The 27,540-nt window shown below is 28.2% G+C and overlaps 1 protein-coding gene across 4 annotated transcripts in view; it reads right to left on the bottom strand.

Annotated features, from left to right (window-relative positions):
- Nucleotides 1-27,540, bottom strand: part of LOC107167252 (neurotrimin-like) — a 227,858-nt gene that overhangs the window by 136,041 nt on the left and 64,277 nt on the right. The window contains exons 2-3 of one of the 4 annotated variants that reach the window (XM_089227447.1): nt 21,776-21,895; nt 12,533-12,710 (exon numbers count right to left, since the gene is read on the bottom strand). In XM_089227447.1, coding sequence (XP_089083573.1) covers nt 12,533-12,623 — 91 coding nt within the window. In that variant the 5' untranslated portion in view covers nt 12,624-12,710; nt 21,776-21,895. Of the gene's footprint in view, nt 1-12,532; nt 12,711-21,162; nt 21,308-21,775; nt 21,896-27,540 lie in introns of those variants that run through there. The other 3 variants (XM_089227446.1, XM_089227448.1, XM_089227445.1) reach the window with 3 other exon arrangements.

Below are 27,540 nucleotides of genomic sequence, written 5' to 3'. Positions count from 1 at the left end.
TGGTCCACTCGACAACTTCTTCAGCAGGGTGACTTCCCAAATTTTTATTTATACTTTGTTACTCCCTAGAGTCCCTTGGATCTTATTGGTTCCTTATATAATTATATGTGTTGAAGTTAATGTTTGGTGATACACATCATGATATAATAAGTTAAGTCGAAAATAAACATATTATATAGGCATGTACTTACATGACATTATATATGTTTTTTTTTAAATTAGTTGTTTTAATTTTAATTTCTATAATTATCTGTTATTTATCTGGATAAAATATTTTTATCTTTTATCTTTTTGTTAGATGAATTAAATTTGTTTATCTTTTATCTGTATCTTAGATAAAATTTAGTGTTGTTATCTTTATCTTTATCCAGATGATTTTTTTGTTATCTGTTCCTAACACTGCTCGTCAGTATCGACGCGTATTCTAAACCAAGCTCAACAGTTTAGTGTAATACAACGAGCCTTAGTGTAATATTTTATTAATATTATATTCGAATTAAAACTAATAATGGATAAAAGTAAAAAAGATATTTTTTATGAAAAGTTTAGTACACTTTTATTAAAAAAAAGGGAAGATAATTGTTTTTATTTAAGCACTGAAAAATATAATAAATAAATAAGTGAAGTTTTAAATGCTAAAGCAAAAAAAAAAAATAAACAGCGAAGTAATTACAGGCGATTAAATCGATTTGACGTTATGGATATTATGGATAATCATAAACTATTTGTCCCGTTAAAAGCAGGCGAAACTAAAATTATTTAATATGTAAAGAACGACATTAAGTATGAAGCTCATATAAAAATTGGCCATGGAGGGTGAACCAGAATGATGAACGAATTGCAGAACAAATTCAAAAATATAACATATTATGAAGTTGTTATGTTATTTTTAAGTTTATGTGTTCAATGCCAAACCAAACAAAAAGTTCCGAAAAAAGGTATTGTAATCAAACCTATTGTAAGTCGTGAATTTAATTCCCGGTGTCAAGTAGACTTGGTAGATATGGAAACTTAAAGAGAAATTTATATTAAATTATCAGGATCACCTAACCAAATTTCTTCAATTAAGACCTCTAAAATCTAAAACTGCAGAAGAAGTTGCACATCACTTATTAAATATATGTCTTATTTTCGGAGCACCAAATATTTTACATTCCGACAATGGACGAGAGTTCGTAAATAAAGTTATATCAGAGCTGTGTTCAATGTGGGATAGTGTGAAAATTGTGCATGGTAAACCACGTCACAGCCAAACTCAAGAATTCATCGAAAGGGCAAACCAAGATTTCCAAAATATACTGAGAGCTATGATGAAAGATAATGAAATACAAAATGGCCAGAAGCATTACCATTTGTCCAATTTACAAAAAATACGACGTATCATCAAATTATTAAGCAAATTCCATACGAAGCTATGTTTGGCACTATAGCACAAAGAGGTATTTTTACATCTTCTCTTCCACGAGAACAAATAGAAAAACTAGCAACAGAAGAGGAGTTAGAACAAATACTTCAGTCTATAAGTAAGTATAAATTATAAAATTAAATTAAACATATTAATATGCAGTGACACCTTATATGCATAAAGTGTGATCGATATATAGTGACTAAATAAGAATTTTTTTTGACAGCCCCTCAAACTGACCCAGAAAATAAAGGAAGTCATTAAAATGAAGTAAAAAAATGTAATTGTAATAATTGGGGAATACTTTGTAACAGTAAATGCTCGATAGTTTACCATGTTGTAATAAATAAAACTTAATAAAGCATATGCTACCTAAACTTAAATATTAAAAAATTAATTTGTTCACTATATTTATTTATGAATTTATTAGCTATCTATTTTATTATATAATATGTTGTCGTTGCCAATCATGTCAACATTCACTAAATTACTATTGCGCATGTCAACAAATACTGTAAAATGTCCACATCGTGAGATATTTGAAATAATTGATAAAATTCACCAAAATGATTAATGAATGTCGACATACGTCGGTGACTGTCAACATTTACTGCCATGCGGTCATACACCTTAACATATATATATTTATATATATACATACAGTTTATAGAATAAAATTGTTTGTTGATACAATATTGTTGTTTACTGACAATTATTACTCACTCGTTCAAACTGACTTAATTCGAAAAATGAAAACTGCTTTATAAATTTTTAATTAATTCAAAATTGTTGATTGAAAAAAGGGAAAGAAACTTATTTACTACATGATAGGTACACAGTGGTTCGAAACTTCAAATTCGCGTTGAATGATTTATAAATTATATTTATGTATCCATCGATTGAATGGGCAAATCGTCCGTATACCCTTAAAGCATTCCCCGTCTCCATTCACACAAGAAGAAACGGAACAAAACTTTTTTCTCTTATGTTTTTATCAGCGCAACGTATTAATGAATTGACGGGCTCAAAAAACGTATTATAAAAAGAGATAAAATAAATCTATAAAATAAATAAAAACAAATACCACAGCTGAAAATCTATATACAGTTTATAATATAAAGGGAGATAGTGAAAGCTATAATACTTTTAGAGTAGTATACACGCGGGATGAGTAAATGAAATAAAATTTGACGAAAAAAAGTTGGTGTTTAGATTATAACTACGTATAAGGTTACTAGCCAAAGTTAGGGCTCATCGTTTATTTAAAAGTTTTTTTTTGGCTCTCGTTCTTCATAAAACATAAAAACTCTCCACAAAGTCAAATTCACACACACATACACACACTTTTTCCAGTGTACACTATCATAATGATAATTATATGTACAGTCTGTATACATCTGTAGTTGTGTACTCTTATAGATATTATATATTACGGTGTAGCAATGTGTCATTCTCTGTTATTTTTTTATTACAATAATAAATTCGATGTGGTAGGTTTTGCTTGTATACTATACGTGTAGACACTTGACAAACATAGTATACTCAAAACCACATTTATAATATTATAATATATTGCATGTATGAGTGTTAAATGAAAAGTGCATTGTCATTAAGGAATTAGTGGCGAAAACACGTCTAAACCTGTCAGGGTTCTATAGTGGATTACTAGTATATTAATCCTAGATAGTTTTTATTTTATTATCCCGATTAGACACCTTTCTTTAATATCAATAATATGGTGCTTTATTTTTAAACATTTAATAATCTACCTATATCATACACGGTTCTTGTTAATAAAATGTAATTTTTTAATACACATTTTAAATATGAATTTTATTATATCGTAGACGTCCTAATAATATTATAATTCTATAAAAATTTGAGATGAAAAATCACTGTATATTTAGGTAGATTCGAGCCGAGTTATGAGTGAGTATTATTTTCTGAGTTAATACATATTTTTATTTTAGTTTGTCAGCAAGTTTTAAGTCTAAGTGCAGCGATTTAAATGTATTTTTATTTTTATCGCGTTCTACCCTTCGACGTCGTAAACATTATAATATTTTTTTACATGGAATATTATAAAATTAAAGAATTTGTATAATGCGTGAAATCAGTTTTCTTCGAATTACTAGACATTTTCCTGGTATTTTTGTATTATTATTTTATTAAAACGACATCGGTGATGCAACTACGGCTGATAAAATATTTAATAATGTTTTGTGTAAAAAAAATTTGGTATAAGTTAAAGTATTTTTATATATTTACAAACCACTTTATTAAATAAACTTAAAAATAAATCATACTGATCACCACGGTCTACTACTTAGTATATTGTATACTTATATATACAGAGTGATCCTTTTAAGTGGGTACACTAATTATCTCGAAAAGTATTTAATTTTTTCAAAATATTTTTTACATGGTTTCAAGTTGTTAAAAAATCAAAGGTTTTATTAAAAACTTATATTTTTAAATATTTTTTATCCTTATAATTTTTTAAGTTTTTTACTTTTTTGAATGACAACATAGAGTTTTAATTTCAGATTCAAAGCAGAATATTTTTCTAAGTATTTTGATACATAGAAATCGAATTGGGGCTAGTAGTTTATGAGTTATAACTGTTATAAGTATTTAAAGTTTAGATAAGCGGAGTAGTGGACAAATATTTAGCGGGGTAACCCCGTACCACTCCACTTTGCCAATCTAAACTTTAAATACCTATAACTCATAAACTACTAGCCCCAAATTCGATTTTTATGTATCAAAATACTTAGAAAAATATTCTGCTTTGGAATATGAAATTAAAACTCTATGTTGTCATTCAAAAAAGTAAAAAACTTAAAAAATTATAAGGATAAAAAATATTTAAAAATATAATTTTTTAATAAAAACGTTGGTTTTTTAACAACTTGAAACCATGTAAAAAAATATTTTGAAAAAAGTAAATACTTTTCGAGATAATTAGTGTACCCACTTAAAAGAATCACTCTGTATATATATATATACATATATATTATATCGTAATACAATCTAATAATTAAGATAGTTATTCGTTTCTTTAAAAAACGTATTTTTTACAATAATTTATATGAATGCATTAATAAAGTGGAACGTGATGAATATTTTTTTAGCCAATTTGATTTTAATTAAACTATTGAATTTATAATATACATTTTAATTCTATCACCTAAATAACCCAATTCAAACTAATTAACACTAAAAAAAAAAAAACATTGAATTTATACAGATATCTAGGTACAAGAAAGTTGGATACTTTTAAAACCACTTTTTAGAGATACTGATGAAGAAAAATTTTTTTTTAAATATTTTGAAGAAACATACGTCATAGGAAAAAGTAGAATGCGTTTGAGAGAAAAACCCAGATGAGACAACTACAACCCATCACTCTTCAGAACGATTAATCCAAGATTTACATAGAACGACAAATACGGCAGAGTCATGGGACAGAAAAATAAATAGAATAATATTGCCTCATCCTGGTACATATATTTTATAACTTATTTAAATGCACGCAGTAACTAATTATTTTTGTTTTTATGCTTACATAAATTCATAAAACTATTGCAAAAAGTTTAAAATGAAACAGAACAGAAGTGTCAATAGAAATTTTAGTTTGTGGACGACCAACGAATAAAAAAAAAAAAATTAATATCGAATCAAATTTAAGATTTTTTTTTTTTATTGATCTTTATAGCTTCGGTGACATGGGCCATTAGCTTTATACATAATTTATATTATACTATTACTTAAAATTTACATGTTATAGGTGACAATTTAATTACAATAATAAGGGCTGTTGACTATATTTATTCTAATTAATAAATTTAAGATTGAAATCGATTCATGAACGTATTATTTTAAACGAAAATTATGATAAATTAAAATATTTACGAGAAATCGCTCATAATTTGAATCTGTAATGACTACAGTATGACTTTATGAATGATACGTAAAATGATTAATATTTTTATAATTAAACTTAAATCGGTAATGTATGACTTTGTTTATGAATGATAAAATGTTTAGTATTTTTATATTAAAATTTAAATCTGTAAATAAGTATCCAACTTTAAATATGTTAACAAAATACTTAATATTTAATTTTTAAGATTGACAAAAATACAAATATTTTTTAATACTTTGCTATTTCTAACACTCGATCTTTGGTATACAAAACATTTTTAACATATGACCATTCGATTAGCTTGCATTCGAACATATGACGTTCGAACAGACCGTATTCGAACTGGTAACCCCCACCCAGCAAAAATATACCAAACAATATCATAAAAAAATATCCGCCCACCATAATAATATGATGACATCATTTAAAAATAATACCTTTTCGTCAAGGCAAGGCACTGCTGAATCTTCGTACTACCTACCAATAAACTTAAACCCATGAAAAGTTTAGTGAAATATAGGTTTATACCTCCGGATTTCAGCTAACGTTAAGATAAATTGCTATCATCGTGGAAAAAATTGGACACACTTATGCTACGTATTTATATTTTTTAATAAGCAAAGATCGTCTACCAACAAGCAATATACTTGTAAAATACACATCAAAATAAAACATATGTTTGAGAAATGCCCCACACACAAATCAGAATACACAGTTATTAGTTTTTTGAGAAAAATAAAAAAAAAATATTAAATTAAAATAAATTTCAAAAATGATCACGTTTATTTCAAAATGTTATCTAACAAACTAGCTAATCAACATAATATTTCTAATGTAAGCTCAAACTAAATTATTTATCGCAATTATTAACAAATGTTTATATTAAATATCTATAAAAAACAATGGTTAATCAAATTAACTATCATCACATAAAATTCTTAAATAATAATAAAAAAATTTATAAATATATTTACTTTTTAATTCCTCATCCACAAGAATAAAACAGAAAAATGCGCAAAATATGGATGTAGTGAACTGTAAACACATTAACAACTTAAATGATATTTTGTCCGTCGATTTGTTAAATAGGTAGTAGGTACCTATGCAAATATATATAAATGAATTATTATATCGATATGATGCCTTTTCGATACAAAAATTTTGCTATCTTATTGACTGAATTTTCATTTTGAAAATTGCGTTTTTCGAATTTCGTGTCCAACATAGTATCTAACGCTAATAAAATAAAATAAATATATATTATATAACTCATAATAATAATCCACTCGACCGTAATCGTTGGTATGGAATCATTATTGCGATAATTTGTTTTTATTCAATTTAAACAGAATTTGCAATATATATTATTTAAGCATAGTAGCACAGAGCAGTATTCAGCAATAATGAAACGTTTTTGAATATACATATATATGACTAATATATCATCGATGGTTGTAAATTAGTCTTAAGAATATGTTAATTGATTTAATCGGATTTAAATAAATTGTCTTAGGGTCTAACCGTTTTGGCCGGAAACCAGCGTACCTGACGTCCGATGCACCCCCGCACATTCATCCGATGTAATAGAATCATATATACAGCGAAAGAAGACCGCTTCGATGTTGTTGGGAGAGTTCCAAGACCATATTCAATACAGTTGAGTGGAGTTAGACGGTGAGAATTAATACGAGGGAGTGTCCGGTGTAAAGTAATTCATGAACATGCCAATTTCGCAGCGTTAAATAAAAAAAAAAGAAAATTGTACATCTCCAGTGAAGGCGGCTTTTAAAAATCGATTTATATGAATACAAGTTGTACAGGTGGTCACTTAGAAACAGAGTTTTGGAACAAATATATTATATTTCCACGTAGCAAAGGAATAAAACCGTAATATATTATTAAATAATTTCTGGATTTGTTCCCGAACAGTGAATACGAAGAAGAACTTCTTTTCGTGCGCAGTGAGTAAAAATCTTCTGTTTGAATGGACTTTCCTCACAAATCTATCGTTAAAATACATCCTTCGCTTCAGTTAAATTTATCATGTAATATCCTCCGATAAATTTTTATCAAATTTAATAAATAAAAATCAACATTATCAAATATAGTTAATTGTATTTAAAATTTAAATCGAATTAACAAAATTTTCACGAGGATATAACAAGATGTGATGCTATTGCTCATGAGCCATAAATAATGATAATAATAACGTATTATAATATATAACAACTATTGTTATATATTTTTTTATCGTGTGCCATTTTACGTCAAATTATCGTTCGTTTTTTTATGATAATTCATCTGCGATAGAGTTTTATTAATACTTCCCAACGAATTCAGAAAAAATTTGGTTTCTAAGTCCCTACTCCATTTTCACTATGAAGTATGAATTAACTATGATTATATATTTATATACCTAGTACCTAAACTCCAAATCACTGTTGGGTATATTATCGAACAAAGAAGTATTGTAATGTCAATAAACATAATGACTTACATCATAATATTGTACCTGTTTAAAGTATATCGATCGTGATAAAACAAATAATATAAGTGATCTGGCAAAAAGTTGTTATCGCGCGAACGACAATAATATACCTACTTAAATTTCTCCGGGGAGCCAACAACGGTGACGTCAAAGTTATAACAATAAATTATACCAATAATGATTGTTATTAGGTAGGTACCTACGTGTTATTTCAGAGTTACGCCTAATCGAAAACGTATGGAGGTAGATAATACAATAAAGCATTACGATAAAAAGTAGCCGATGTTTCAGTTCACAAAGCAAACATAAACTTTTAATATAATAATAACAACAATAATACATAATAATATAATATTCCAAATTATTACCATCCTGAGTGGTTCGGTGAAAAACAATAATAACATTACTTCCTGAAATCCGTTTAAACTAGTGGAGCGATTTTCAAACACGAAATCGCGCATCCGTTCGGTATCACATCATCGTGGTTTTACCAGATACACAGATATATAGAATAAACTAGATTGCTAACTATGATACGGCGTCTATGTAATTGGTTGAAGCCATTGGCCGTCATTTTAAACGATGCTAATGTACGTATCACTTGTGTTTACAAGATACCGTAAAATTATTTTTATTTAATATTTTGTAAAAAAATAATAAGCTATAATCATAATTAAACGTCTAACCAAATAGTTTAACTCTTTAACATAATACTATTATTAATTTAATCCAGTATTACAGTATAATAAAAATGATTAATAACACAATAAAAACTATTACAAGAATTGTAGAATATAGTATACTGAAATGTAAACATTATGAAAATGTAAATACATAAGTAATTAATATAATATATTATATTGAAAGGCTACATATTATAAAATAAAGTAGTCTTTGTCAGTTTTGTCTCTTATTATCAATATTAATGTATGCGTGATAAGACCCATTGAACTCTTTTTAAAATGGTGAGCACTTTTCGCACCAACCATGAGTATAATATATTATATAGGCGGAACTTGCACGTACAAAATAGGGCGATATTATAAATCGGTGGAGGTGATCAGATTTGGAGGATTGATAAAAAATCCCTCGAGGATTACCTGAGGGCCAGCGGTGGCGGTGGTGGTGGCGTTTTTGTTTTTACTTGCCTGTAAATATGGTACAGGTCCAAAATCTTAAAAAAAAAACGACTGCGTGCATATGTTATATGTATACGTCCGATATATGAAAGACTAAATCGTGCTACTGTGTGTGTGTGTGTGTGTGTGTGTGTGTGTGTGTGTGTGTGTGTGTGTGTGTGTGTGTGTGTGTGTGTGTGTGTGTGTGTGTGTGTGTGTGTGTGTGTGTGTGTGTGTGTGTGTGTGTGTGTGTGTGTGTGTGTGTGTGTGTGTGTGTGTGTGTGTGTGTGTGTGTGTGTGTGTGTGTGTGTGTGTGTGTGTGTGTGTGTGTGTGTGTGTGTGTGTGTGTGTGTGTGTGTGTGTGTGTGTGTGTGTGTGTTGTGTGTGTGTGTTGACGGCGTTTAAAAACAAATGTCTTTTCGTCAAAGGAAAAACAAAATTAACACAAACAATACGAAACGCTATTCTCTCCCTCGTTTCACACGTGTGCCATAATTGTTTTAACCCGACCTAACATAGTTTTAAAACTTTTCGTTAGTAACTTATTGGTGTAGTAGACGGTTGCTATAACGTAGTGGTCATATATCACGCAGTCCCATTGCGAGAGCGTTTGAAATGTAACGTATCGTCGCGTCTGTTCCAAAATATGTATTAGTAAACTATATTATGTATATTGTATACCTACTAAGTACTAATTACTATAAAACTTGACAATTATTACCAATATAGCTGTACTGTTGAATTGTACCCGTCGATAGTATGATAAGACCGCTTAAATACAGAAAACTGTTTTTGACGACATTATAATGTAACAAGTACAAAATTATACGACGTCTAGATAGAATAAATTAAATATTTACGTTTCAAATAATTGAAATAAAATTAATGGTTAATTTCTCAATGTTTTATCCTAAGATAGACGAAAATAGTTTTTTTTCACATTTTTTTTTTTTATGAAATCGTTTTATAATATAATATTGTATAAAAATGAAACCACACGCTCGCCTATTCACCACATTTCGTTTTCGACCTAACGGACGCTGTACACACACACTGCGTCTGAATTAGTCTCACACATCTGTCCATCATTTGTGATGCGGTAGAGGAGATGACCCACTGCTAACGTCCGTATTATTTTATATTATTTTAGGATGTAATAAAAAAAAATTAATTTCATCCCATCGTCTTCATCATTAGACTCGAATCACGTTCAAAAGGTTAGACACGTTCCGTGCTCGGTCTCTGACGTAGTGGTGGCAGCCACACACGTTCGCATTCACGCTCAGTTCCGCAGACCCAGTAATTGAGCTAGTCCATTGCATTTGACCCAAATGCCACCATTGCCGCCGTCCGGAGTTTTTATTAATTTTATCGAAACGAAGTTTTTCAAAGTGTGTTTACCCCACCTACCCCCACATCGCTATACACATGAACACTTGCGCGCCTCCAGCCACATGCACAGCCCAGACACTCTTCTGAGAATTACGCGAAGAAACTGATGCCCCTGGGTCCATTGCTGGTTTAATTAAAACTCTCTGATCCCCAAGCTGAAACAAAATAAACCCTCAAGCTCGGACACGTTTGATTGCAACGAATTCGACATGAAATCATTTTTATAATAATGGTCCAAATGATTAAATTCAATGTATTTGACGAAAACGACAACAATTTGAACATATTATATGGTTTTTTCAATAATTTAAACAACATGAAATATTTCAAAAGTATGTACAACGTAAACTTAATTTGGGATGTTTCCTGTGTTTCTGCGTCAGGACATAATTTCACAATTATTTTTGAGGCTACTCAAATAATAGTCAAAAATTAGCTAACCATTTTTTTCCAAACCATTTAATTTTTAATTCAAAACACTCTCTTTTTTAAGTTTAAATTTAAAATAATTTTTTTTTAATGTTAGTGCACTTTTTATTACCTTTGAATTTTTATAAATTGAAATTTGGTTAAAGTTTTTATTTATGCAATAAATTAAACTAGTATTTATCTCATTGTTTTAACAGTCTACCTAACATTTACTTCATTCAAATTTGAAAGAAAAAAGAATGCTGAAATTAAAAAAAAAAATGTATGATGAGCATTCGTAGAAATATAAAAGTTCTTATAAACTGCAATATTTAGCCTTAACGCAATTTAAAAAAAACTAGAGTCAAATTCAAAATCATTCATTCAAAATGGTATGTTACCTTTGTAGTTTTACACATATAACGTTACATTGCGGTATAATATTATAATGTATACGCTTTCAGTAATGTACTGATGTGTATTGGCTGGCAGTAACTTTAATTATTATTACTCATCTTATTTTTCGGATAAAATGTTTTGGTCATCCAGTGGCGTAGACAGGAATTTTCATTGTGGGTATATATTACAATTATTATTTTTAAGATAAATCGCAAGGTAGTTTTCTCGTAACCATATGATATAATCTAAAAAAAGGTCGTAGGGATTATATTATTTAATTTAGTAATATTTGCCTCAACCATTATTTTACATAAACCATCATATGACTATGCTAATCCGGATTGATATATCAATTCCACATGTAATTAGCTAAGTATTAAAATATTACAATCGATAATATTATTTTCCTATTTCTATTGTTCTAACACTTTTAATGCATGCATTATACTAATTTTCTGACATTAACTAGTATAAACTGATTGACAATATGACTATCGAGGTTCCTCAACCAGATCGTAGATTATAATTCAAAGAGAGTCTTAGAACTCATTGCAGATATCGATTATATTAAAGTGTCCCATATAAGTCACAATAATATATTATACCATGGACTCGGATAGACATTATATTGTACGAGAATAATCAAAATCTCAATAGTGTCTGTCATGCCTGGTCGATTAGCGACATTATCGCCATCACGTTTCAGAAGAAAAGTAACCAAAAAATAAAAACTATCCATTCTTTGACAGACATTTTAATATTCGTTAATTTCTGTTTTGATTGTCGTTGGCATGCGCTAATAACATAATCGATGAGTGAGTTTTAAAGTTCATTCAATTGTCTATAGTAATAATGTACAAAATTTCTTTGTTTTTTTATAGTAAACTCTTATTAATTCAGTCGATTTTGTTAGCACAAAAAAAAAATGAAGTCCATTTAAAATTTAAAAATTTACATTGACTTTTTGTATAATAATAATGATAATAACGATATTATCATTTTTTATACACCCATCAACCATTTACAACTTTGTTCTTTAGATTAATACGAAATTAAAATAATTTCTAATCGTTAAAAAATATTTACAAAATATTGTCATACAATATTCAGAGTATTAACGAATTTTTTTTTTTCTAAAACACACTTTACGCACTTAACAGTGCCTACTTAAAGTACATCTACTGTCTTAAAATAAAAATTCACTTATTTATATTGTTCTAACTTATATTAAACAAGTTAATGAATTTCTCACTAATGACAGAATTACTTTGCATAATTATAATAATATAGTTATATATTTCATACTCTATGGCCACATCATTGCTATAAATAATTGTTAATTTATATAGAAAGTACCTAGATAATTAAAAAATATTAAATTACTGTGATCTTACCAGAACTGCGGACGGCAACCATGGCGGCGACCAGCAACAAAGTCCTGGAACTCCAAGAGTCCGCTGTGATTGTGCATGTAAACGGCAGCATATTTTCGAAGATAGGATCAGCACCCGTAATTAGGCTCACATTTATGCGCACTTCAGATATTCCACTTTACAGTACCTCTTTAGAGATCTGAAACGATATCCAAATCGAACCTATTTTATTACCATAATATTATATTAATAGTTAATAAATCCAACTGAAAATAAATATTTGATAGTTATTTAATGTTAATAGTATTGGGTAGAAAGATAATAACTTTGGAGACGTTGAAAAAAAAAATACATATATTTTTTTAAGTATGCATTGGTTTATAGGTTATATCAAGTATATTTGTAATTTTTGAGGCTATGTATGTAGATAGGTATATATTATGTTTTGCTTTTTTCCCCATTACACAGCTATTTATAGGCATAAAGCATATAGCACACGTCAACGTTTACGTCGTACAATACATAAAATCAACTGATTAGACAACAATCACCGTGATAAACGATGTGTAGGTATGTTAGTAGGTACCACATAATAGTATATTTAAACACATGACGCTGGTATATAAATAATGCATTGGACATGGGCGAGTCTTTGTTGTAAACACCGATCGATCTAAAATCTCAGGAATACACGCTAATCGCATAATATAAGATATAACATAGTACAATAAATGGTACCTATGTATTTATGTTGCATATTATCACATTATATTTTAATATAGGTAGCACTTATATTTTGATGTGATTCATATACATAGTTGAGTACTTGCGGTTCAGCGATTTGTCCGTCGAATACTCTGCTCACGTGTGAAAATCTGGTCACGAATATATTGTTTTCGGTCGTTTTTTAAATGAATACCTATTTATAAATAATATAATATACTATGTATCGTGCATTATATTAAATTGTTCAACCCCTCAAATAAACGTCACATCGGTCGTTGTCGGTTCTGTCACGTAAAACAAAAAAACCAGAAACAGTGTCTCTTGGAATCAAATCTAAAAGTAATCTCAATAATTAGTCATAGAAATAATTATTATCCGAGACGTATCAAAGACACAAGGTGTTCATGTACGTCGATTATGATCTGGAAGATAACTGTACATAGAACTAGTGAATTTGTGAACTGACCATGGACCATTAATTAAATTTACTAATTTTTCGATGACCTTTATAATATTTAAGGCTCATGCAGTGATATCAACACTGATTCCGAAGGATCAATCTGAGATAGGCACTTATAATTCAACCCTATATAATCAGTAATCTTATAATAATATTACTGCAGGGTGGAGGCGTAAACGTGTGTAGGTACTAGGTATGCCCTTAAATACTATGATGCATATTATGATGTTATAAATTATTATTATTGTGTGAGTTGTTGCTTGTTATGTTATTGCACTAAAAATAATTGTCGTTGGACGTGTGCTATGCAATAAAACAAACATACAACATAAGTGTACAACTACAGTAGGAAATATACGTTTTGTTTTTTCATAAAATATGGAAAACTTGTTGAAACCTCAGAAAGAGTGTATAATAACAATAATAATAATACTATTAATACAACGGAAACGTGATAAAGTATTGTTTGGCCACTTGGTTTAACCACTCGGCGGAATTCGAGTAAAATATATGAGTTAAAGTTGTTTGTCGTAGTGTAAATTTTTATAATTTTATTGTATTTACCTACCTAATAAATCTTTCTAAAAGAACCTAACGTAGAAATATGTGTATGTGTGTGTACTTAAGCACATAATATTATGTTTTTCTCTTTTCCGTGGTTATCATGGTATAGACTTTTGCAAAGTAACAATCATTATACCATAGAATATTATACGATTATACGTAACAAAAATATTTTTTCCCTACACTTATAGAAATACACACAGCCTAATATGTCAACTTTATTAATAAAACGTTTAATTTCATTTTATAAAATCTTCAGCAGATATTCATATACAAGCATTGTCATATTGTTTTATATTATTAACGTGCGCATATTATTCCAAAGAATGCAAATCCAAATAGGCTACCATTACAAGAGAAGTTTCTTTTGATCAGGCGTGTACTAATTAATAGAGTGGTCGATAATGACGTTTATAATATTATTGAATTACAGACCAAAAATAAAACTAACGGTTATGGTTATGTTTTATAGAGTTAGACAGATAATGGGGCATATTGTGATATTCAAATGATAAAAATCGAATGCTCTTTACAAAATTACACGTTATAAGATCCCAGTATTTGTTTGTTATTGTTATAATTATTATTATGAAGCAGAACAAATTATATTACTACGGTGAAAAACTTATAAAACATACTGTTTTATCACAAACTGCCGTATATTGCTTCTATAGCAATATATAATAAACAAAATCAGTCCTACGTGTTTGACCACCGACAGTAAAACACGTGTGTCGGTTGTGCGTTTTTATCGGCTGCCGATAAGCATTGCATTTGTCTCGCCTCTCAACAGGTAATATGGCCATTATAAAATAATACTGTAGGACCTGAAATGAGCAATATGAATCAATAAGGCAAATTACCTAACCCTTTAACATCCACGCTAAAATCAAATCTAAATGTCACATCCAAACCAACGGGTAACCGAACCCAACTTAAACATCACAAAAAAGTTTCAAATTCAAAGTTTGAATTATGACAACATACGTAAAAATCATGATAATTTGTAAATTATTTTAAGCTAGAAATGCATAAAATTTTTTCTTTTTAAATCCAAGATTTGAAAATTTTTAATAATCTATATTATATCCTATAGACAGATAAACCGTCTCCGGTCAGAATCGTTTTTCGTATACAATGATATAATATCATTAGATTCAAATTTAACTTCATCCTTTACAGTAGGTAACCCACTTGTAACCTACTGTACAGCAGAGCGACATCCACGACTTACCAGCTTTTTTGTTGTTATTATTTTTGTAGCTTTTGACGACATGGTGGTTACTGGATGTTTGAGAGGTTACAGCTGGTATGATTGGAAAACGTATTTTTATCTGGGGCAAAGATTTTTCACCAAGATCCTTAGTTTTCACAACTTAGTGCCCAAGAACAACTACTATGTCACATAAGGCTTCATTTAGATTTTTACAAATAAACTTATCCATTAAGTTATTAATTAATCAATCAATAATTAATACGAATAAAAATATTTCAATTTAACTTACAGTGGAAAACTAAATGTAATCCCTCTTAAATCAAATTCTATTATTGAACGACGAGGTGTTTTTAAACATTTTTCACTCGATTGTCGTAAACTGATTTCGATGTCGGTTATTGTTGTACTGCGACGAATTGCTTAGTTTTCAACTGAGTGACCCAATCTTCTCTTTTTAGGATATTAATACGTCATTTTACATAGACGGATGATTCGATTGTCGATGAATAAAGCATAAAACAGTAAGTTATGCTTCTTTGACACTGAATCGTTTATTTTATGCAAACTAATTATGAATTTAACGTTCCAAAAGTTTAATTATGAAGACGAAAACTATTCATTTTAGTACTTGCATTTGCTATTTATAGTTTTTTAATTATAAATATCTGAGTTACTGTTCTCAAAATTTTGTGAGTGTTGGTTCATATGTACTTCTACATTTTCTTCCATCTTGTTGACCGTGACCATTAGTTTCAATTTTTAAAATAACATTTCCTAACGTAATTATAATCTATGGACATACATTTTTCAGTATTAATGACATGAACACAGACTACAATTTTTAATATTTTTTTTCTTTTTGTACTGTACACACTGCCAATGATTTTTCCCAGTCTTTTTAATTTTCACTGCTACATGTCACCGCCTCTTACACTTTTGTACATTTTAATGAGACATTATTTTATAGTAAAGTGAAGTATAATTTAATAAAAATAAGATTAATCAGCTTTTCGTTTCATTAAAAAATATCATACTTTTATGAGTAGTTGTGGTATACTATTAATTGCTTGACAAACAAGTTATCTGCTTACCGCTATATATTGTTGCGATTTCAATTAAACACTATTGATTTATTAGCCATTTTCGAGTAGAGTACTATGAAGTGTTTTATTTTATAATATTTATATGTAAAAAAGACTTTTTCTAGCGTAACAAATTTCTAAATGCTATTACATTGTGAGATGACACAAAGCGCTGATTCTGGACTAGCAAATGTCATTCTTTTCAATATCTACATTATTATTATATTTCTGTGAACTTTGTGTTTAAAAAATTTAAATATATGCTTCTATAATTTTATACGTCATTTTACATTTGCTCAAAATGAAATTATTTTTCATCTGAACGAAGAGGCGGTTAACCTTATATCATTGTTTAAGTCTATTTCAGTGAAGGATTATTATTATTATTATGTATTTTAAAATAGGTATTTTTATGTAGAGAGAAAAAACATACGGTTAATACGATTCTTTTACTATAGTATGGGACATAAATCTATTATGTGCATTACCATGTTCAAAATAAATAAACAGTACATTTTGTTCTTTGTTTGAATTTATTATAGTAGTATTAAAATGTTTAGATTCTGAGCAGAGAATAGAATGTATTGATTTCACCACGATGTTTTTTTTTTTTTTGTGGTGTCTGTCATCACATTTTGGGACAGTAAAAGTTCTTTGATTTTCAACTTCAGTACCACGATCGATCAGAATGTGAATCTAGTGGATTAAAAGTTAAGGGAATAATAGAATTAATATCCATTTACATTAAAATACTAAGCAATACCTAAAAATACTTGTTTTGAGTTATAATATTATTTTTACATTAATAAATAATGAATCAACTATAACTTGTTCCAAAAGAGACACTAGATTTAATTACCAAAACTGGTTTAGCCTGTGGCTGCCTGGTGTCTTCTCTTTTGGAACAAGGTATATATATATAATTGGTGTTATTTTGCCTAAACAGATCCCCGTGTTACAAATAAAAACCACAATTCATTTATTTTTAATCACTTTTCCAAGGTTAATTATTATAAGTATGCGGTGTTATTCACTATTTCTAACACATAATTAATCTTAAAAATATTATGTTATATGTATACTCTATACAATAATATCTTAAATATTATGAGGATAATAATTTATAACATGCATATGTTATTATAGTATTAAGCATTGTGGCTGACACTTTAATCTATTATTGTCACATGATTATAATAATTGACGATAATTAGTCATATTTTTATACATGATATATTTGGCCTCGAAAGTAAACTTATTTATGATTTTCAAGCAACATTTTTCTCGGGTTTTTTCAGTTTTTCCAAATTATTCTTGTGTTTTTATAAATTTAAACGGAAATCTCAGTGCTTTTTATGAACTTATGATGGGTGATATAGGATGATAATAACAAAACCCAATAAATTTTCTAATTTGATTATGTACGACTACATAGTCTCATTGTATATATGTATATTGTGTCCACAATAATTATGAACGATTAGGCTATGTATAAAACTATAAAATTATGGTATCAGGATATATTTATTAAATATGGGTGAAATGCACAGTGAATAAATCTATAGATCGACGTCCAGATGGTTAGCATATAGTATATTATAGTAAAAATTATCAAAATATAAATCATTATGGTATTTTTTTATTCATTTAATTTTACGAATGACTTTTTCCCTCGTACAAACAGGTTAGGTACCTATCGGATATCTGTAGAAAATTTTTTTTTTTTTCAGTAAATATTCGCAGTCACGGATTTGCGGCTAATAATATAATAATATCATAACGACCGACCACCACCGCCGATGATTTATGTGCGTGGGTCTTGTTTTTGCCAAAATACGACAGGTAAGTCGAACGGTTTTTGAAGCGAAACCCAACCGGCAGCAGTGGTGGCAGTGGTTTTGAACCGAAACGAGAGAGAGAGGGTAGCTGAGACCGATGCGATAAATCTTTCCCATCCAATCCACAAACAAGCGCGCGAACACGCCTACTTTGCGTTCACCCGAAATGCTCTACAGCATGCGCTACTCGTGTGTGTCGTTGTTATTCACCCGACGACGGTACGATTGCAGCGCCCACGTTTTAATCAAACTGATCGTCCGATTTACACACACACATGCGTATGACACAAATAATACATTTAGCCTGTTTAATAATAATGGTCATTTGAATTTTTAACTTTGTAATATAATAATAATAATATGTGTGTGTATGTGTTATTTTTGGAGGGAGGGAGTTGTAGTAGGATCAGTGGACAAACACTTTTTAAAGTGACTATGTACGTTAGTTGACTCAATGTAACTGTAACGTATTAACGTACCAACATATTATTCACCTCGTAAATCATACCTTTCAAATTTCAATTATATATTTATATTTTTTTATGTTGAATTAGGAATAACTAACTAACATAAACACTACTGTATAAGCTTATACGAGTACCTATATATCATATTGTTATCTCAAATACATTTTATAATAAAAAACAAAACTATATAGTACATATTATATTTAACACCCATTTATACATCTATTTATAATATTTATATTATCAGTATAATATTGGCAGTATTAAGTGCCTTTGACATATATTGTATTGATTTCCTAAACTGGATGATTTGCAGGAGTCGATAAATTCCCAGTATCAGAATCGACAAAGCATCGTAAATCCAATGCAATGGCTTTTTTTTGAAAAAAAAAATAACCAAAATGCTTAATTCGAGCTGGAGTTAAAATGATTTTTATACCGAGAAGAGAAATGGTTTAAAATCATCACCATTGTATCTCCAGCGCATGATCGGGGCCTACATCGAAGATATAATGATTGATAACTATTTTACATATCTTAAAAAACCAATTACGTCTGATCATTACTCTTATTAAAAATGGAATTCTAAACGAAAAACCCATACGTAATTTATAATAATAATATTATTAAAATACATTTCGATTCAACCATTATAATATACACTATACATACAAGTACATTTGGTTTTCGTTACTGTCTATGATTTTTCCTTAATTGAAATTCTATTATTTCGACTATGATAATTATTTGGATAGAATACTAGTATTGTAGTGGATATTGAACATGGAACATGGACAATATAGTTAATTATCTTTATTATTATATAATTGTTAAAACAATACATTATGAGAACGCTACAAATACACTACAAATACAACATTCATAAATTATGGAATTCTTATATATTTTAAACCTATTATACTTGAATATCATGTACTGCTGCTTTAAGAGGGTGGAAAACGATTAAAATCAGATCGGTGCGTGTATGCCATCGTCTTCGTCGAACGCGCAGCATGGATTTCTCGCTTTATCATCACCTCTTAGATGCTATCTTCCTTTCTGCACGGTAAACACTACCCACCTATCACAAAAGATTTCACGCTGAACTAAATTCACATTAAGACCTACATATTTTCCGACTGAACAGCGTTTCCATCCCTTGAGGACTATTTATTCTTCTGGTCGAGGCAAAACGGAATGACGACCTCGTTGAATACGTCACTATATTATAATCTTCACGTGTCTACAAATAAAGTGAAATATTCTCAGTCACGAAAACGTATAATAATGATATACATGTGAATCGAACCATGACGTCACCAACAGACGAATATTTTAAAACAATTCACATCTCCATCGTGTAGTGTTATAGCGCCCGTATAGGTACTAACTAGCACCGCTGTAACTATTACGCAAGTAAACGGTGTTTAAATTTTTAAAGTCAAGCACACGCGGGAGTCGTTCCATGTTAAACAGGACGTACAAACGATTTGATTATTGCAATATTATTGTTGACATAGTGTAATTAAAGACAATAATAATAATATACAGATGTTGATCTCATGCCGTAATTGCTGTATGACTTTTAAACGAGCAACTGAGCTAGTGTACGATATTATTATGATCGATTTTCTTAGAAACGTATCATGAACATCGTTTGATTTAGACGAATGTACAGCACTATTTAAAGATGGAAAATAGAAATTGACTGTTTTTTGTTACAAAAATACCATAAAATAGTATTAACCCTATCGAATGGATGGTACAATACACACTCACATGTCTACCCCCCCTCCCCCCCACACACACACACACGAGCTGTATTTAGTTTTTTGATTTTATAAAATGATCTAATACAAAATGTGATTTTAATGTTATTAAATTAAGAATTAAAATATGTTTAAATAATTCATATCATATCATACAATATACATATACGGTATTGTATGGTTATTATTATAGCTTTGTAACAGTATTTTGAATCAATTAGTATATTACTAAATTATTATATAGAACACAACATGTTGATATATATGAATTTATTAAAAATAAAAATAATAAAACATTGATATTATGTAATATGTATGGCTACACTGTTATAATTGTATATTATTTGATATCATGCAAGTATAATTCATTTTTTTTTATTATATATTGGATATTTAAATGATTCATGAACAATGAATCATGAAATATCATTTATCTTGGTTCAAATTTTAAACTGTAATTGTCTCTGGGTAAGTAGTTAGCTCCCCTTGCCCTTATAAAACGATTATCAAAAAATAAATACGCACTTACTATGTCATGTGATGAAGTTAGTAATGTCTATAATGAATCCTATCCTTTTCGTCACAGAACGACCATTCTGAAGCATGATTAAAATATTTCTATTGTTGTTTAGCATTTTGTTTGGCGTTGTATGATATAGTATCTTACGATAATGACGATTGTCGTACTATGCGGTATCATCAAGACAAGAGTTCAAAAGATAATATCATAATTTTACACTAAATGTTTATTATAATCGCGTTGTTTTCAAATACCGCAGCACATTAATTACTCCATCCGGTCGCTAGGAATTAAGATCGTCAATTTTACTTGTGTACATCGTTTAATTTGGATGATGACGACTGAATATCTACTATTCTACAGACGTTATACAATTTCTCTTTCACTCAATTACACTAGAAAAAGTAAATGACAAAAAATAACGTACACTCGATGGCCGAGAAGACCGTTTGATAGTAGTATTTAATATAAGTTTTATTTATATATAAATGTATGTATGTGTATGTGTGTGTGTGTGTGTGTGTGTGTGTGTGTGTGTATCATACGCAGTATACGTATACCCATACATAATACGACCATAATAGTCGTTACGTGAAAACAACCAAGCGAGATATGCACTTACAGCGGTCATGGCCATGTCAATTATTGTATTCTAGCGGACAATGATTGTTATAATTGAGATAAGTACCTCTGACGATACGACTTAAAGGTCGACTTAGTTCTTCAGGCATAAACGGCATCTCTGTTGGGACAAATAAAAAACATACATATTATATCTTTCTATGACATTAAATTCCGGTTGAATCGATCGCATAACAAAAATTATAAATACTACATCAAATGCAAGCTACTCTTTTCAATAGCCAATAAATAATACACGATTTCCGTAACTAAATAATAATAATGTCACAATATTCCGATGAACAATGATGAAATCAACATATAATAATACTAATAATATAGTTATAACAATAACAACAATAATAACAATAGTTATAACAATAATGGTAGAAGGTAATATGGTAATAATGTCACAACTTAATTTTATTGAAGGTTCATTTACACCCAGAAATGTGTACTCGGAAAACCATTATAATATTATGTTATATCGAGAACTGATTATCGCCATTCGGTCTTAATTTAATAATATTTGTCAATAGTAATCAACATATGATTATTGATTATTAACTATCAACAATTTGTCATTAGTCTATCATAATCCTTGCTCTTTACTTTTCGTATGAATCTTATTTAGTATCACGTTTTTTCGATTGTATATCAGCGATTTTCAAGTTAAAAGTTTCTAAATGTTCCAAGTGTACTCTTTAGAGTTAATTTTCGTTTAACGCTCATTGCATAGTTTACACAAACGACAAACATTCTTCAGTTATCGTTATCCCTAAACGAACGCGTGCGTTTTTCGTTGAACATTTTAATTGCATTTTTCTATTCTAATAGCAATTCCCAGTCATTCTATTTATTTAACTATCAGTTCTGTTTTAAAATAATTGGAAATTAAAACACGTTTCTTCTTATAGATGCCTATTAAAAATGTAATATGTATTTTAAAACGTTATTATACAATCTAATTTAATGAAAAAAATATAAATAAAAAACACAAAGCGAATAACTTAACGTTAAATTGTATAAGACATCAAACTAACATCATACATATTATTTATTCAATATTATAAGCACCATCGTTAGACTTAAGAACCATAAATTAATAACTATTAAAACAATAACAATAAAAAAAAGTCGTGAAAATACTAAATAGTAGATGCGTTAATATAGTACTATTGGGGGGTTTTTTTTTATTTAAGTCTAAATCATTGTTATTCACATGCTTGTTAATTTCGTTATCGTTTAATCTTCAAATTATTCTATCATCAATAATAACCACCTATTACCTAAAATATAATATTATAATTGACATAAGATATAATTTAGTTTATTCTGGATCACTAAACTTTAATTCAACTTATTTAATGATACTCAATATTACATTTCTATATTTTTTGTTTGCTTTAATCTTTCACGTATCGTATAGCTAACTAAAAACAATTTCGTTCAACACAAAATATTTTAAATTATGAAAAAAAAAAGATTACCATGGAATCACAATAATTGTGCAAATACATAATTACACGCCTATACCGTTTTCTTAAGTGGTTATCTTGTTTGAATAATATCTGTCCGATTGAACTCTGTTCGGCTTATTTTTTTATCCGTCTAACCATCATTGATATTAGCTTGTATGGTACGGTATGGTATGAGTGGTTGTATGACCAATTTGGAGAACCGTTTATCATTTGGAATTCGGATGTATATTTAATTTTATAATTATAATACTAATAATACATTGAACAGTAGTGGTCGACAATTGCGTAGCAAGATCGAGTACACATATGCACGTATAGATTTAATATTATTATATGATGAACCTGCTACGAGTGTTCGATGGAATTCATAGCATGTAAAATTTGAACCATGAAAACTCACGTAGGTTTAATGTAGTTCCTGCCCATTAATATTGAATAACGTATATTAATTAAACTAAACGCAACCAGATTCCTTATTTTGGTCGGGGGTTTCATATTATGATTTATTAGAATCATATATTAAGCCGTTGGATTAATAATAATAATAATGATAATAATAAATTAGCATTGATGCGTTTAAACTCAACATAAACATAATATTTTGTGTACATAAAAAATTGAGAATCCTGATGTAAATCTATAAGTAAAAATTTGATTATTTTAATCAATTAAGAGACATTTTATTTATTAGTTTACATTGATTTAACCTTATTTAATTATATAGGACGTTTAAATAACGAGTTTATTATTGTGAGTTGTGATTCAGTTAAATTTAAATTAAGTTAGTATTAAATATAATATTTACCTTTCAGTTTTAATTTATTAAAATAAATATGTATTTATTTATTTACCCTTAAATTACCAATATTACATATTAAAATCATGTTTATATATTAATATTTATATCTTGTGGGCACTTATAACCAATATTCTGATGGTTGGTAATTTATTGTTTAAAACTAACTTTCAATGTCATCTTAACAAATTTTATTTCAAAATAATTAACGTTCAACTTTCAAATCGTTTAATTTTTACCGATTTATCTGTTTAAAATAACTGAGAATATTTTTGAAAATATGATTAACCTTGAAAAACAATAGTAATTTGCGAAAAATCTAATTTCAAATATATAATGTGTTGATTAATCATTATTTTGGTTGAATAATTGTATTGTAATGATAATTACTTAATAGTAAATTGGTTTATTAATTATTAATTATTATTTATTATACATGCAATTTGGTATTTAATGTAGTAGATTACCTGTATATAAAATATACGATATATAGTAGGTATCTATATATTCAGTGAATACAAAATAAAACGCAATATAATTCAGTAACATAATGAAGGATGTCTTCAACCATTTATGACGATTTTGTTTAATGATAACCAAATATTACCATGAAGTACGATACGTAATATTAAGGAATGTATTGACCAAAAAGAAATATTCTTAACAATTTTAATTGCACTACAGGTGAACATTATTAATATAATAACTAGTGAAATAAATAAATTTTTATATAAATCAAAGTCTAAAAAACTTCTAATATTTAACAAAGTTATATGTATAAGACCCGTTTTGTTCAATGGAATCGTAATATTCTTCCGAAAATCTTATACCAGTCTGATTCAATACACTCAATCAAATGTTTAACGATTTTCAAATAGATTTGTTGGACGTCGTTAAATACTGGTTGGAATTTTTGAGAGATTTTTTTTTAGAATTTTTCTTCAGTATTTAGAATTTTCATTTTTCTCAAAATTATTTTCAAAATAAGTATACTTATTTGTTGCGGTCCTATTATTTCTTTTAATTTTAATTTTACTAATTCATTATAATAAAAAATATATGTTATCATAATGGTGTGCTTAAAATATTTTTCTAAGATTGAAATGATAATACGAATGGAAATAATATTCCATAATTTATTTTATACAATTATAATACATTATTAATTAATGAACATAGTTTAAATTAATTCCACTAAATATATTGCTAGACAATATGATAGAATTTATCGCAGGGTAATGGAACCTTTTTTAAAACTATCATGTATTATATTAGAGAATGGCTTCAACAAATTCCAACAATTTTATTGGAAAATTATAAAAGATATTATATTTTGAAAAGTTCTACTAACGAAGTGATAATAACATAACTTCCTCCGGTATTTCCACATAATGTTATTCATCCCTCACGGTTTATATAATATATCATTTAATGAATGTATTAAATCGTTATACAATTTTAGATGTAGGAATACGTTAGATGAATGAGAAATCGAAAAATTAGCTATTATTAGTACACTTTAAATTCAATTTCCTAGAACACTTTTAGTATAATTTTACCAATCAAAAAGTAATATAATACTCATGATAAGAAAATTGATAATTCCCTAGTTTTTCTTACAGTCAGAAAATCTGATACACATGATTTCAAATCTCCAAAACAATATAATAGCTATATGTAAATAAATTGGTATGAAAACTTAATAAAACAATTTAAAAAAAAGTATAGTCGCCCTAATTTAATAATATATTTGATTAACCCTAATAAAGTAACAAAAAAATTCAAAAAATCGCCTTTATCGAATGAAGCAAAGTACTCTACAATATTTTTGTTTGCAATGCAATTGTAATTCTTATTTTCTCAAAAAAAAAAAAATCAGACTAGAAATGTAAATTTATCAAATTATGTAAAAATATGTAATACAAATGCGATTTAGAAACCTTGACGATAACAATAAAACTCCCTGTGGATTACAGTGCCTACGAATGATATTTCGTAAAGTAAAAAGGTACACATAGGTAGATAGGTATACGTATATATTTATACAGAAAAAAACTCATTAAATTAAAGACCAAAAATAACAATTTAAATTGTATCATGTAATTTTTCTAAATAATGTATAAGTGTTTTATTTTGAGCCTTAATAAAATTATATAGATTAATGATATTTGGAATTTGTTTGCATTTACTTTTAATATTATAAGCAATCTTCTCCAACGATCTATATTTACTACTAGTCAAATCGTTACAGTTTCGTCTTCCAAATGATATGTTTAACTATAATGAATCATCCACTTTCTCTGAGGTACACTTAGAGATTTTTTTTCACACCCTTTTGAGTTTATTGTAATTAAAATTACATACGTGACAAACGCCCAAACCATTTCAGAATAATGTTTCTTATAATATAATATTTGTTCCGATATTTTATTGTCCATGTAAAACTTATAGGTCATACAATTTACTTTATAAGTTTCTGAAGTTCATTGTGAACTGGACGATATAAATAAATACATAGATTATTATTAAAAACTAATAGACTACACAACGAATAAATTAGTTGTACATGTTAGGCATTTCACGCACATTTTCATGAATAACCTACAGTAGAGTGCTGAAGAACCAAATCGATCATATTATAAAGATTTAGAATAGGCAATTTATAAAATATATAAGAGACTTCAGGAATGCAGACAGAGACACTGACCAGTATTTAGTCGTAATGAAATTTATACCAAAACTGTTGGTACATTCAATGGGTAAATACTAAATATAAAAAGTTTTTAACTCTATTCAACATGAAACATAAAAAAGACAAGATTGTCATGAGAAAGGTAAAATATAGACAACAAATAGATATACTTGATGAACAAAAGATTCAGACATTGATTTGTGTAAATCTGTATAAATCATAAATAATTTTCGATTTCTTAAATTGAAAATATGAGAATAATGGTCAATAAAAAAATAAACAAAATAAAAATAATTTTATATTTGAAAAATTGAAAAAGTTTTAATACCTTGAGGTTAAAATGTAATCAATAAGAATTACATGCATGGCAAATTAATCAAAAGAATATTAAGTGGAAAAATGTTTTTCATAACATTTTGAACTAGTTAACAATATAAATTGCTGTCGATAAAAATCAAAAATTATCATAAAAATATCCACGAAAACCTATATGAAAACACATTCAATTAACTATTAATTTTTGACTTTGCAGATTGAATATATGTAATATATATTTAATTATTTAAATATACAATAGGAATATCAGAAATCATCACTCTACGCATCATAAGTACGGCAATGTATTATAATTTACCTAACAAGCTTCAAATGTTATATATTACGATAAAAATCAAAATATGTTTATCAATATTAACTTACAATACGATAATAATGATGGAATATATTAACAACTTTCATCCCTAGTTTAAAGCGCTTATTTGGTATGCATATTATTTTTACCAACGTAGTTACAGTGA

This window comes from Diuraphis noxia, unplaced genomic scaffold, assembly GCF_037042655.1.
Source record: "Diuraphis noxia isolate RWA-SAM2 unplaced genomic scaffold, SU_Dnox_SAM2 contig0004, whole genome shotgun sequence".
Classification (NCBI taxonomy): domain Eukaryota; kingdom Metazoa; phylum Arthropoda; class Insecta; order Hemiptera; family Aphididae; genus Diuraphis; species Diuraphis noxia.
This window is presented reverse-complemented; position numbering and strand designations above follow the sequence as displayed.